We start from the raw sequence: 15,580 nt of genomic DNA, 5'->3' as shown, positions 1-15,580 counted from the left end.
GGGTGACTCTCACACCAGGCAGTCACGGTGACTTGGCTTTTAATGTCACGAGGTCAGACATCGGATAAGCAACAAACCAAGCTTTAAAGCCATTCTGCCTCTTTAAACCTCCAGTGTGATTTGGTATAGAGAAATGGGTCAGGATGCCATTTCCCACTTCTTCAGAGAGATATATTTGCCTCCTCAGTGGCCCAGCAACCTTTCACATACTGACTCTGAGGTCTACATTCAGTCCTTTGGCTAGCCTCTCTCCCAAGACTGGCTGAGAATTTGTTTTGGTGACCCATATGGCTTGCCTGCTCTGCCGCTCCCATTCCCAGCCCGGCTCTTCAGCACAACCTCTATGTGTGCTCTGGAGGCAAAGGGCTTCCAAGACGACTACTCTTGCTTTACCAATCTTTCCTCCAAGACCTTTAGGTATGCTGGTTTCTGGCAGAGTATCAGCATTAGAAACTATGGGCCTTCTCTTTCAGACCAGTCCAGTCACCTCATTTAAATGAGTCTCTTGACTTATTTGGAAATTTTAATCACCAGATGGATGCTCTTAAAATAATCGATTAACAGTGCATTAGCCTAAACCCTACAGCCAGATTTCAGAGGGTGGGAAAGGTATCATGCCAGAGCTGTTTGTCCTGAGGTCCCCAGAGCTCCCGAGAATGCTACACAGAATCACCTACCCAGAAGGCCCCAGCTTCTCCTTGGACTCTACAAACTCCTGTCCCATCTTCATCTTCTCCCACTCTTCCTTGCGGGTCTTGATTTTACGTGGGTTGACATTCCCTCTGTTTGGATTGTCTTTCTTTTCTTTCTATAATGAAAGGAACAGAAAAGCCTTTGTAAAACATTTTCCAAGGCACTTCATTAAAATTCTACCCATCCTCATGGACACACACTCAGGAGATGATTTGCCTAGACAACACATGATAACAGCAGAGTTTACAGAATCACCAGGTTTGCAGTGACCTAGAGGCCGTCCAATTCAAATCACCTCCCGGGCAGAGCATTTGCTCAGTCTCACACATAAGCACCTCTAATAAGAAACCACAGCTACCTCTCTGGGTAATTGTTTCACATCTTTAAGCAGCTCTAATGGTTAGGAAGTTAGTAAACAGCTACTTGTTATTTGCCGGACCACAAAGGTCAGTCAAGGGATGAAGACTGACAGTTCCAGAGATCTGGGGCAGATAGATGGAAATGGTTAAAAACAAAACAAAACAAAACAAAAGCCAGTGAAGGATTTTCCAGCTCCTGCAGCCACACTAGCCTCTGGCACTCTCTTGGGCCTGCTGACAGCCAGGCTAATAGGATTGCTAGGTCAAAGCTGGCAGGTCATATAGCACCAGGAGCCTAGAGAGAGAGAAGTATTACTGTGAACCTGGCAGTCCTGGCCCCGCCCACCCAGTAGTGAAGGGGTTAACCTGGTGCTTGTCTCTGAGAAATGAACTGCAAAACTGCTGTGGATGGGACCAGGCTAGCTGAGTGTCCAGCAGAGTCAGGTACAGGTTGCAAGAAAAATAACTGGTAAACAGAAAAGTCCACTTCTAAAAAACTCAGCTCAAATATACTCAGTTGTTACATAGTGCCTGGAAGCACATATTTTCAGTGTGATTTATACTTTCATCTTGGTGGCATTTGGTATGGACATTTTTTTTTTTTAAAGAGTTTTACCTGGCATCGGAGCAAGCAGTCACTTAGAATTACTTCACATAAGATCAGGTTCCTTTTTATGCTCCCCCTACTATTGTGCCTACTGATGTGTAGAAAAGAGACCCCTTTCCCCTCACCCTATGCTTTCTCTTCTCTTTCATGATATCCTTGGTGTCCTGCAGCATCTTCTCCTTCCAAAGATCAAAGAAGTACGAAGGGTTGGTGTAGAATTTGAGTGCCTCTTTTCCATCATCCCTGGGATAGAAATGAAGACAAGTAGCTGTCAGTAAAGAGATGAGCTCCAAACCAAATCCAATATTCCAAACACCAACCAGTTAGCAGTTTTCACACCAAGGAATCAGGACACCATTCGAATCAATTGCATGTTTCTGCTCCCATAGCAAATTCTCAATGGCCCCAATAGTGCCCCTCTGCTTCTTACAAACCTTTGCCAAACTTTCAGTTCCCAGGCAGGAATCTGCACGGTCAGAGCAAGAACAGGCTAGATGGGCAGGAATGCTGATTATTCCTAATCACCCGCAGTCACAAGGATATGTGGAGACTGTGTACTTCTAAGGAGACTTCTGCTGTTGGTTCCCCTTTCCTATCCATTCCCCAGGACTCTGTAGAAAACACTGAGGTCTTTCCTGCCTAGTGTGTCTCGGTGTACAGTTGTTCTTCTGCACACAGATGCGGAACTAAACACACTGCTACTTCTTGCTCCCTTTTGGAATAGCTTAGTGTCCAATATTACTGTAAAGAGACCCACTGAGCATAATGGCCAGCTGTTTTAAAACCATAAGATTTATTGGGAGGCAGTGGCAGGTGGATCTCTGAGTTCAAAGCTAGACTGGTAGAGGGGGGAGGGGAGCGGATATGAATGAGAGTTAGTTCCAGGACAGCCAGGATGACACAGAGAAACCCTGTCTCAAATAACAAAAGGCTACAAGGTCAATGCACAGTTCAGAGTGAGCTACCGAGTAAGAGCTATTCGCCACACTCTGATCCCGACTAGATCTTTTACTTCGGTATGGCGAAGCTTCCACTGTTCAGAAAGTGTGTGCTTCAGGGTACAAAATTATTCTTCTTCTAAAATAAAAGAATCAGAACCCAGGAGTGAAGCATCAGATGTTCAAGGCTAGTCTACACTATGTAGAGAGACTGTATCACAAAGAGAAGTATACACAAAACATCTAGAAGGCTGGTCTGAAGACAGTATGGTGTATATACGAGTTCTAGGACAGCCAGGTCTATACAGAGAGACTCAATCTTAAAAAAAAAAAAAAAAAAAAAAAAAAAAAAAAAAAAACCGGCCAACCAAAACTTCTGAAGGATAATTCTACTCCTTGCTTTTCAAAACATGAAGGTACTTCTAGATCAACCATTAATAATAGTTCCTTTAAAAAAATGCTTTAGATTTGTTTTACTTTCACTTACTATATGTGTATGGGTGAGTTTCTGTGCGCATATGTATGTGGATGCCCATAAGGACCAGAAGGGGGCGAAAGAGCACCTGGCGTTAGAGTTACTGACAGTTGTGGGCAGCCTTCTGTTCGTGCTGGGAACTGAACTTACGAGAGCAGCAAACGTGCTTAAGTGTTGAAGATCTCTTCAGACCCTGGCAGTAATAGCTTTTATATTAACTATATCTTACTCTGAGTTAGAGACACCACTGCTTGTTTCTGTTAGGCTAGGTTCAGATAACTGAGAGGAGATACTAATTTTGGCAGTGTATGTCTAAAAAGGAAAATACAGTTTCCAGAAATATGAAATATCTCAGTATTACTTGTTAATCCTATCCCACCACACAAACACTGATTCATTACTTGCAGTACTATGAGGCATGCCAACCCTTTCTGTAGCACGACAGTATCACGCCCCAAACTCAATCATGATGTCCCGGGGCAACAAGACTTCATATTCTAGTAACGGAGGGCAGATACTCTTCTTCATCTCTGTGAGAAGCTACCAAGCACCTATTTGAGGCTCTCTATGCAGACCAGTGTCCTTGAATCCCGAGGGACACACACTGCTTTCCAGTGCATCCAGGTCTGACAGAGAGCACCACGTCCAGCTACCTTGTAACTGCTTTTTACCTGTTCTGAAGACACTTATGGATACAAGCAAGATAAATATTCCCTTTCTACTTCTGCTCAGTTGGTCTGTCCAGGATGACAACATTACCAGATCACCAGAGGGAGGACTCTAGGTTGTCTTTAAGTCTACCCTCTTTCTGTTCATGTCCATCTACAGCAGGGTAGGTCTTCGAAGAAGAAACTATCCAAAGGATGTTCAAACTGAAGAGAATGGCACTCACTTGGAAGGACACCAATGCTCTCCACACCTTGGAAGGCTCTCTCTGAGCCTAGAGCAGCCAGTATGAGGCTGGTCCCACTAACTTGCCCAAACATCTGGTAATTTAGAGTTTTCTGAGAAAGTGGAAACCCGGTTAGAATGTGGCCCTTGGGAATCTCTGTGCAGGATTGCCCGCTAACAAGTCCTCTTGCTTCTGTAATAACTAAATTCCTTGGATGGAATCCAGATGGACTTGCTTTTAGCAAATTAAGCTCTGCAGCATCAATGGCACAGCAAACTTCCACTGTATGAGAAATGCAGCCTGACTGTCAGAGAGCGAACAAGAGGGAGCTCTGTCTTTGCTGGGGCAGGCAGGAAGCTCAACACTACTCTCTGAAATAAACATTATCTTTAGAGATTTTAGAGAATGTAGTTTCTAATCAGACACCCCTCCACACACACACACACAGAGAGAGAGAGAGAGAGGAGAGAGAGAGAGAGAGAGAGAGAGAGAAAGCGAGTGCAGTTACCTGTAAGGACTTAGATTGTTAAGAGGCGGAGGAGCGTCACAGCTGTTGTAGGTCTCTAAGACGGGCACTGGGAGGGAATTTCTGTCAAAAAGCTTCTGGTCTTGGATGGTAGAGCTTCTGAAGGCCTTTCGAGTGTTGATTCCTTGCAATGACACTGAGAGAAGATGGAAGGCGTTAGAAAATGGACGACAGGCTATTCGAGCAAACACTGAGTCACACCGTCGTCGGAGACGACTCAGCTGCTGCCTTTCTTGGCTTTCTTGGCTGCAGCCGTCTGCAGCCAGGTTTTTTTTATTCCTTCCCCCTCTGGGGAAGCTCCATGAGGCTGTCAGCAGCCCAGCCATTTCATGACTGAACAGATGAAGTAACACAAAGGTTTACTATGTGCCCAGATCTTGCAGGCCTCTCCTTAGGTGAAACGAATCTTCCAAGTACTTTTATGGTAGCAAAATACCATTGAGGGAGAGGAAACTTGAGAACAAGGGAAGTGGGGGAATGGAAGGAGTGTTGTGTGTGGTAAAGGGAAAAGGTTTCTTCACACCAGCTAGGCTTATGCCGCTTCCAAGTGGACGTGTATCAGTCTCTCTGATCTCTCCTCTTGCTTTTTAACAAACCGGCAGCAGGATTCTCAGACTCTGCTCAGCAGAGCCTGCAGCTCTGGCTCAGCCTCCTTACCTTCTTCTTCCTTGGGATCCAGCTGAGTGACTTTAACTTGTACTCGGTCAACCCGCTCAGCAAGGGAGTTTACTCGGGAGGCAAAGGCACTTGCCTGAGTACAGATCTCTCCAAAAATGTCCTCTGCGTACTTACCTAGAAAGAGCAAACAGAGCAAGTCACTAGTGCACAGGAGTGAGAGGAAAAAGCCCACGACTAAAGAGTGTATTGTCCACGAAACACATACACATGCTTGTCCTTGGAGAAAGGGACAGTCTCCACAGTCTGGTCACTCTCTGTGTATATAGTCCATAACTAATAGAACCCTTTTGGCAAATTCTGAACAAACATGAAATTCAAAGCAGGTTGAACAAAATCAAAAGGTGCAATGTCAACAAGTTAGTCCCGGAAGAGCAGACAGTACACGCAAACATTTGTCCTTGGCTCTCAGCCCCTCCTATCCTGTAAAGCACCTTGTAAAATGGCTCTGGAGAGCAGACTGGGAGTTAGAAGGAACAACAAGGTGTCCATGCTCAATACACTAAATTACCTCCTCAGTAGAATTTCAAAAGCCCTACTGAAAACCAAGATTCGGTATCTCTGAGGGGCCTGAACTTCCCCACTCCACACAGAGATGCCAAACTTCTTCTAAGGGTGAAAAGGTCACCTTACACTCTCTAACCCACAGCTTTTAAAGTCTTTGCTCCAGGTTACAATCCTTCAAATCCACACCCCAGGGAACAAGTGAAAAGCTGAGGTATTCAAGCCCTCCCTGAAAAACAACACTCCACTGGTCTTTTTCTACAGTCTCACTTTTTAGAACAAGAAAAGAGTTCTATACATTCAACCCCAAACGCAAGGAGAATTTGCAGCCAAAGAAACAGCAATTTGGTATACCTTCACACTGCTATTCTGAGCCACAAGGTGCTTTCTTGCTGGGAACGGGAAGAGGTATGAATGGGTAAATCACCACCTTGGTTGTTTACTCACAAAGTGAAGGCAGACATAGTGACTGCCCAACATGACGATATTTTGAGACCTATTTGAAGTAAGGTCTCAGTTTTTTTTTTTCTTTAGCTTCTAAGCTTAGTACATGTTTGAGGGGGAATTAGGCTTAGACTGGGAGGCCAAAACCACACTTTCAGGGTAAACTGAAGTTAACGTTTCCAGTGGAACCCAGAAGACAAGTGCATTTAGTAAGTCAGTGAGGAGCTCCTAATGCTGCATACTGCATGGTCCCACACAGCAACAGTGAGGAGGAATTCCTGAACTCAAAGGACTCAAAAGAAGCCAACATGCTCTGCAAGTAGAGGATCTTGTTTGATGTGTTGATAATACGGCAGTCTTCCTGCTCTACCAGGTAATGAAAAATTATATTTGGAAGCAAAAGCAAAGAAATATGCAGCATTATGCATGGAAAATGGACCAGCTTTAAAAATACCCAATTGTGGTGGCTCACACCTGTAATCTTAGCACTTGGGAAGCCAAGGAGGATTGCTGTTTGTTCAAGGCCAGCCTGGGCTACATAGTGGGGACCCTGCCTCAAAACAAAAGCAAAAATTCAACTGCTCTGGCAGAAAAGAAAAAAATACAGTTGACCCGTCTTTCTGTCTTCCAGAGAAGGCTCAGATTTTCTGTTCTGTAGTAAAAGGATGTGTGACAGTGTGGCATCAGGTAAAATCTCACAAAAGACCTCAATATACAAAATCGGTAACTCTTCTCTTTCTTCTTTACGACAGGAACTCACTATGGAGCCCTGGCTGGCCTGGAACTTTCTGTGCAGACAAGATCTTTAAACTGTGAGTGAGAAAACATAAAGTGACCTTCTCTCCACGAGAAGTTCTGCATCCCTGTGTCAGGTGTAGATAAGTTAGAGATAACTTCATCATGGTTTGAAATTCTACAGAAGTAATTTCTCATCCAGTGTACTAATCATGGAGACCTGGCTGTTCCTCTTAATTCCAAGGCTGCTCTCTAGAGCCACCTTATAAGGAGTCTTTGAACCAGAGATCTGTCTGCCTCTGCCTTCCAAGGACCAGTTTAAAGGCTTGTGCTCAGCTTTCCTTTTTTTGAGCAAGGTTTCTCTGTGTAGCCCTGGCTGTGTGCTGCAGACCAGGCTGGAGTAAAGGCATGCATTAGCACGGCCTGGTCCTTTTCTTGCAGTTTTGAAGAGTGAGTGCTTCCCACAGTAGGCCAGGCCCTGGGCGACTCAGAATCACACCGTGGAAAATGGAAAGAGCAGTAGACCTCAAGTCAGAAGATCCAGACTGTTAGAGCTCAGACTGTTAGAGCTCAGATTTTATTTTTAGACACCGCCTCACTACATTCCCCTGGCTGGTTTCAAATTCACTTAGTAGACCAGGCTGGCCTCAGACTTGCCATGACCTCATCCTTTTCCTCCTCAGCACTGAGGTGACTTGCGTATCACTGTACCCAGCCTACGTGTATGTGTGTTTTGTATGTTAGCATGCACGGAGGATAGAGGAGGGTGCCGTAGCCCTTGGAACTCGAGTTACAGGAAGTTGTAAGCCACCATGCAGGTGTAGAAAACTGAACTTTGGTCTAAGAACTGCACGTGTTGGCTGGCACTGGTGGCACATGCCTTTAAACCAAGTCCTTGGGAGGCAGAAATAAGTGGATGAGTTTGAGGCCAACCTGGTCTACAGAGCGAGTTACAGGACAACCAGGGCTACACAGAGAATCCCTGTCTTTAATCGGCCCCCACCCCTCCCCTACTCTATTTACTTTCTGGTTTTTTGAAACAGGGTATTTCTAAGACCCATCTGCCTCTGCTTTAGGGATTCTGGGATACATGCACCACAGGTCTGAGTACAAGTACTTTTTTTTTTAAAGAATACACACATGAATACACACACACACACACACACACACACACACACACACACACACACTGAAGTTGTCTTCAGACACACCAGAAGAGGGCATCAGATCTCATTAGAGATAGTTGTGAGCCACCATGTGGTTGCTGGGAATTGAATTCAGGACCTCTGGAAGAGCAGCCAGTGCTCTAACCACTGAGCCATCCCCCCAGCCTGAAATAAGTGCTCTTTAACAGCCAAGCCATCTCTCTTGCCATGTGTTGTAGAGAGAATGTGTTGTATATTGTCTGGTTGCATTACTTGTGAATTAAAAAGCCTATGGCCTATGGCTTAGGCAGGAAATGGAAACGACATGTCCAGGAAGAGAAAGGACTCTGGGGTAGAGCTGAGGCAGGAAGAACCAAGGAGATTGAGCAAAGGCAACCAGCCACATGGCAAATGTAGATTCAGATAACAGGAAGAACAGTGGTTATCTTAAGTTAGGATTCCAGTCAGAGTACAGCCTAGCGGTATGGCCAAGGTACTTGTGAATGTATTTTGAGTCTGAGTCTTATTTCTGGGTGCATGGGACAGGGACATAGAACTAGGACCTAACTTTTACACTGTGTCCTTCTTAGGGTCACAATCGTTCAGATTTAGTCTCACCTGTAAACTGGTAACTGTGATTATATCCTCTTCATCACTCAGATTAAATAAACTAGCAATCTAAGTTGCCACAGAGTTCAGCTATCTAAGCCAGTGTGGAGGTCTCCCAAAACCCTGAGAGGCTTCAAGGCTAACATGGTAGGATCACTTGGGCCCAAGATTTTCCAGTGAAGCCCAGGAATGATAGTAAGACCTTGTCACACAAAATCAAATGACTATTAAATACCCTGAAGTCCAAGCTTAGAGGAACCTCCCAAACCCAATTCAGAATGATGGTGTTCAGTTTAATCTCAATGAACAGCTTCTCACCTGCAGCATGTCACCAGCAGTGAAGGACAATAGAAGACTTAGACCTAAACTGCTTGTCATAGTCACATCCCTCGGATTTGATAGTTTCTAGTCTTCAAATGTAAAAAACTACTGCAATCTCTGGAAACAGAAGTAATGATACTTCAAAGAGACAAAGTCAGGGCCAGAGATGTATTCTGTTGGTTTGGTGCTTGTGTGGCATGCACAAGCCCTGGGTTTAGTCTTCCACAACACACTGTAATAGTATATGCTGGTATTCCTACATTTGGGAGATGAAGTAAGAGGACCAGAAATTCAAGATCACCCTTGGGTTATTTGGTGGGTTTGATGCCAGCCAGGACTGCACAAGGTTGTCTCTGTGTAAATTAACAAGTAATACTGGAGAGATGCACAGTGGTTAGAGCCCTGGCTTAATCCCAGCATCCACAGATAACAACCGTCTATGATACCAGTTCCAGAGGATCTGACATCTTTTGCTGGCCTCTATGAGCACTGCACACAGTGTCTGTGCACAGACGAACATGCAGGCACAACATATATACATATATAATAAAAGTAAAAATAAGTAATCAAAAGGAAAGGAAAGGAGAATTCCACTCATCCAGATTATTACCAGGACAGACCCAATATCTATCAAGAGAGAGTCATTAACACACATACATTTTGCCAGAAGATTTCAGAATAGTCTTCAGGAGGTTTCCCCAACTGCCTCTTAGCAAAATTCAAGTGAAATGTTATGGAAGCAGAAACGAGTGAAACTCGTTTTTTAAAAGGTGCATCTGTTCTTGTTGAGGTCTGAGTGAGAGTTTCAGAGCTCTGCAGAGGCAGCACCACCCTTTACCCAATGCCAGAACCCTGATCAACAACATTTCCTGTGGATTCAGGTTGGGTTCCACCCTCCTGGACGGGCATAATACTGGTCAAAAGTGCTAGCTGAGGCTGGGCATGGTAGGGACGGGTGTGTCAGCAAATGCCTTTAATCCCAGCCACTGTGAAGCAGAGGCAGGGAAACCTCTGTGAGTCTGAGGCTAGCTTCATCTGTGGAATGTGCTAGGGGCTCCTGGGGAGAGCAGAAAGGGAAATCTGGGGCATGGTTGAGATGATTAAGACACAATTTACATGTATGACATTGTCAAGGAATAAATAAAACATTCTAGATTAATCAAATGTAATTTAGTAAAAAGAACACAGATAATTTATGTTATAGGGGTATGTAGTAATAGGTATGTAATAAGCATGTTCAGGGGTGATTATACCAGAGCTGAAGCTGTTAGCAAGCAGGTGGGGCCCAATGCCCCACATTGATGATGCTGGAGTAGAGCATTAAAAAACAAGCCCTAAGGGCTGGAAGATGGCTCAGTGGTTAAGAGCTTTGACTGCTCTTCCAAAGGTCCTGGTTCAAATCCCAGCCACAACCATCTATAATGAGATCTGATGCCCTCTTCTGGTGTTTCTGAAGATAGCTGCATTGTACTTAACATCTAATAAATAAATAAATCTTAAAAAAAAAAAAAAAAAAACCCAAAAAACAAGCTCTAGAAGACAGGCATGGTAGCATATGCCTTTAATCCCAGCACAAGGGATATAAAACCAATCCTTGGTTACTAGGTGAACGAAGTTACGGTAAACTAATGCCCTAACGTGAGGAACTTGTTCCTTAAGTAAAAGCTGACCCTTGCTCTCAGATCAGCTTCAAGATAGAAGTGGTTTGACCACAGGTGGGTGGAGAAAATCCACAATGGCCTCCACTCATGCTGGAAAACACCTCTGAGGGGGCGGGACTTCTGCTGAGTGAGCAGGAGCTGCAGCAGCAGCAGATACATGTTATTTGTCCTGTGGAGAAGGAGCTAGCATCTTCCCACTTGGCCTTCTGGGGTGACAGAAGCAGTGGCCTCTGCAGCTTCCTCGTGCTTCCTGCTCAGCTACAGCTCTGCTGCTTTGCTGCCTTCGGAGTCCTTGTGTGCGACAGGCATGGTCAACGGGCTTATTCTCCGAGATGCCCCATCGAGGTTCACTAATCCCTGGGTCAACTGAGACAGGTGCCGTGCTAGGTGAAGCCTTAGGAGTCTCAGACTCCATCCACACACTATCTGGTCACAGAGCTCTGCCTCCTTGGCTTGTACTTTAAAGGTAGGGCCTATCACTCTTAGTGGAATGCAAGCGTCTGATAGTCCCTGCCTTCTCTAAGGGCAGTGTTGTGACAGGAGGGGTGAGTGTTGGAAATAATTTACACAGAATGCCTTTGCTAAGAACAATCACTGAAGTGGCATTTCCACAGAGGTGCTTATGGGAGCTGTGGTAGCACTAGACAAATGCAGGGTTGGTCGTAACATCTGCCTCTCTCATACCTCAGCTTCAAGGAAACAATGTCAACTGATTCAGAATGGAATCCAAACCACATGCAAATAACCCTCCCAAGGCAGTCTCATTAATTTAGCCAATTAAAGAAATTTTACATACATATATAAGAATGGCTCCAGCTACCATTTGTGTCACTGTGTGTTCACACTGTGTGTTCACACTGTGTGTTCACAAAGCTTGCAAATCTCCCAATACTCCAGTGATGGCAGAAGTAATTTGTACCCTGATCTTGGACCTGGGGGCTTGCAGCACAATTAAATGTGTATCAGGGTAGACACATCAGCCTGAATCTCTCTGAGTACATGCTTACTTTACTTCCCTTTGGGAAGATCTCGGTGGGGTGTTGGGTAGCTAGACTATTGGCACATGTGAAGCTTCAACAGTCAGGCTACATGGAACAGATCATCTAATTACAGGAGCATTCCTCGACCCAAGACACTGCTCTGTGAACCTCCCACTTCACACACAGAGATTTCTGCTCTGTCACTGCGTCTGCAGTTTTTGCTGCAGCCCTTCCTGCCATCCTTCCCGCAGATTCCTTTTGAAGCAGGTGGAGGGGAAGGTAGAAGCTAGAGGGTGGTGGTAGATGAAGAGAGGGTAGAGGGGAAGAAGAGGAACCAAAAAGGAGCCCTTCTCAGAGCAGGGAACAGGGGAGACATTTTTGCATTACCTAGGGAAGGCAGATGGGGGAGAAATAGGAACATGGAGGAGAGGGAAACTAAATAAAGAGCACCAACGACCCCTGAGGGCAAAGCACAGGCTCTCCGAGGCACTCACTCAGGCTGCCCAGCTGTCGGATGACATTTGCCAGGGTGATGTTGGTCCTGCATTCCAGCTCGCTTGTATCGCTAGGCAACGTCTGACGGCACAGGTGCCTTGGCTCGATGTTCCTGGTTACTAACGGCATAGTGGACCTGCTTCAGGCAAGGTTCTCAATGATGAAAAACAACCTAAAAGAGAAATAACAGGAAAACAATACTCAACCACCAATCCCAGGCACATGGGGGCCGTGTGAGTCTTTCTTTTCAGTTTTGGTATTGCTCTGATGTGAAACAGTTTTTTAAAAACCTTTATACCCTTCCTAGCTTCTAGTTCAAGCAGCTCATCTTCTTTTCCAGGTTTACTAAGGAGTCTTGCTCTAAGTTTAGAAATTCTGTACTGGTGACATCATGAAGGCAGCATGGAACCTTAAAGCAGCAATTACTGTTCTAACCAGTAAGAACCCTCCATGCAAGGAGCCATGGTCAGAAAATTGCAGCCACAGGTATCCACAGGTATCCACGCCAATAGAAATCATATTCTAGGCCACCAGCTACAAGGTTCAAAAACAAAAAATGACCTCTGTGGCCAGGGACGCAACCCAGCTGGTATGGCACTTGCCTAATACACACCTGACACCCCACCCCGACACGTCACAAACTGGACATGGTGACACACACCTGTAATCCCAGCATTTGGAGGACAGAGGAGACAGGAATATAAGTTTACAACCATTTTCAACTAAACAAAGAGTGTAAGGTCAGACTATATGAGTAGATTTGCCTTTCTCTGATAGTCTCCACAATGATGTCAGAGACCAATGGTGAGCCCTCTGGTAAGTCTCTGGCTATGACTCCTCTCTCTGGGTCTTCCTGGATGGGTGACTGTTAATGTACAACTAAATACTGGCTGCCAGGATCTATTAACACTACCAAAGTTTAGTCTGTAAATTGACAGAATGAATGAAAATCAAGGAAGAATTTACATGCTCAATATGTCAAACGGAATGCTAAGCCAACTAACTGTGCTTTAAGATTCCCTGGCCCTCTCTTCTACCCAGAGCTCCTCTAATGGATTCTATACACCTGGGTCAAAGACTGGGAGCAACAGCAGGATGGGTCTAAAACAAATGACACCCTCCTATTGCTGCTTTTTATCCTGTGGCTGAGCCCTTCCCCCAGACACACCAGCACCTCAGGCTTACAAGGAGCTATTGTTTTAGATTTAGATTACCAAATTCCTGTGTTACTGGTTTAGGAGAAGCCCTCCCCCCCCCAAGACCAGGTTTCTTTGTGTAGTCCCGGCTGTCCTGGAACTCATTCTGTAGACCAGACTGGCCTTGAACTCAGAGATCTGCCAAACTTTGCCTCTCAAGTGCTGGGATTAAGGATGTAATGCCACCACCGCCAAACATTGGGTGAAAGTTTTATCCTCAACAAGGTGGGTATGACTACAAGAGGCAAATTACAGCAGGCAGGTCTTGTTTTAGAAAACCATAAAGAAATCTAAAATGTTTTAACAGCCTTTGTGCTATTTCACATTAAATGAAAAGGCACAGAAGCAATTACAGAAACTCAACTATAAATTCAAAAGAAGAGGAGGAGGAGGAAGAACCCATCATCATCATCATCATTAAGTTTACTCACATCAAATCCTAAAACACCAGCTGATCACCAGACAAGTTGCCAGCAAATACAAAATGCTTACAAACTACATAGGTTAAATCAATACAGAGATTAAAAGCAACCCAACATATTGTTTCACCAAAATGAAACAGAAAACCCCAAAGTGACAAACACACAGGAGGCAGTGGAACCTTTGGAACAGGCTGCTCCTTGTTATGGACATTCTGATCTGCTACAAGTAAAAATAAAACAGGAAGCCAGCAGCCTGGGGAACAAGATTTCCTGTCACCAAGAGCAACAGCATAGGAGCTAAAAGAACCAGCTGTTTGCTTCTAACTTTGAACCTCCTTAACGGTCACTGTGAGGCAGCTGTGCCTATCTTTGGGGTGCAGAGGTGTTTCCTAAATACTTGTCCACTGTCTTAGGAAATGACTTCCATTCCATTTCTCTGCTAAGATCTCCTTTGACCCGGCAGGTTTTTAACACAAACTCTAGACTTTCCAGTTTAACTCTTCTACTTAAAGCAAGCAGTACGAGGTACTAAGATGTACACCTACACTTAATAACATGGTGGTTGGTGAACCTAGAACATGGGGAAAAGAATCTAGGAAAGGAAAGAAGGCAGGAGGTTAAAGTAGAATGTTGGGCCAGTGAGACGGCTAAACATGCTGCCGAGCGCCATAACCTCAGTTCGGTCCACGCGCCCCTGAGGCTAAGAGACTTATAGCTGTTGCAGAGGGCTGGGTGTGCTTCTCAGCACTGACATGGCTCACGTCTGTAACTCCAGTTCTTCATGCCTTCTTCTGACCTCCATATGCACCAGGCATGCACACACTACATATACATGTATAAAGGCAAAACACGCATATAAGCAAGTTGTCCTCTGACACCCTCAGATGTGTGCTGTGGCATGTGTGTGCAATATATGTGTGTGTGAAAGCAAAACAACAATACATGTAAAATAAATCCTTAAAAATAAAAGAGAATGAAAAAAAGTTAATATCCATCAAGACAATCAGAAAAACAGATATGCTACTTCTTTTTAAAAAATCTTGTTGTTGTTTTGTTTTGACCATGTATGGTGCGTGACCCATGCCTTTAATCTCAGCACTTGGGAGGCAAGGCAGGTAGTCAGTCTCTGTGTGCTGGAGGCCAGCCTGGTCTATATAACAAGTTCCAAGACAGCCAAGGCTTTATAGAGAAACCCTGTTTACACACACACACACACACACACACACACACACACACACACACACACATTTCTGGGGCTGCAGAGAAGGCTCAGAAGTTAAGAGCTTGCTGCTCTTCCAGACACGGGTTTGAGTCCCAGCACCCATCTAGTGGTTCACAACCATCTATAACTCTACTTCCAGGGAATCTGAGGCCTTCTTCTGGCCTCTGAGGGCATGTACTCGTGCATAGATACACGTGCAGGCAAAAGACCCACATACATAAAACAAAGATAAAACTAAAATAAATATGGGGAATAGAAATAAGATTTTTTTAAAAAAGATACCAAAAAGAGACAAGATATCCTACTATATGGAAGTACCTGTGCCAAGTGCTCATTTTTCTCTTCGATAACCAAGGACTGGTTGTCTTCTGTGGGGGAAATATGAAATTATGCATAACCTGAAACACACTTGTAATTTGACAAAAGAAAAATCCTACATTTGAATGATGATAAACTCAGAAATGGAAACAGACTTCCGACTCTTGTGTCAGTTCTAACTGCAGAAAATACATGGCTTTTGGAGTTAGGACATGCATGAATTGATCTCTTGACTCTGATACCTTGTAATTGTTATCTTCAACAATTTTCCTATAGACATTGAAAAATATATCCAAAAATTTCCTCTATAGAGCTTAAAGGGATGGGATAGTTATTTGTAGTTCTATGGTTGTAGGCAAATCT

The 15,580-nt window shown here is 44.5% G+C and overlaps 1 protein-coding gene across 1 annotated transcript in view; it reads right to left on the bottom strand.

Moving 5' to 3' along the window:
• The window catches only part of WASF2 (WASP family member 2), a 63,132-nt gene that overhangs the window by 7,728 nt on the left and 39,824 nt on the right, over positions 1-15,580 (bottom strand). The window contains exons 2-6 of the mRNA XM_080921879.1: positions 12,059-12,231; positions 5,148-5,282; positions 4,473-4,626; positions 1,785-1,902; positions 678-808 (exon numbers count right to left, since the gene is read on the bottom strand). Coding sequence (XP_080778005.1) covers positions 678-808; positions 1,785-1,902; positions 4,473-4,626; positions 5,148-5,282; positions 12,059-12,188 — 668 coding nt within the window. The 5' untranslated portion in view covers positions 12,189-12,231. The remainder of the gene's footprint in view (positions 1-677; positions 809-1,784; positions 1,903-4,472; positions 4,627-5,147; positions 5,283-12,058; positions 12,232-15,580) is intronic.

The sequence above is a fragment of the Micromys minutus genome (genome assembly GCF_963924665.1).
Source record: "Micromys minutus genome assembly, chromosome: 9".
NCBI lineage: Eukaryota > Metazoa > Chordata > Mammalia > Rodentia > Muridae > Micromys > Micromys minutus.
Note: the sequence above shows the minus strand (reverse complement) of the source record. Positions and strands in the feature narration are given on the sequence as shown.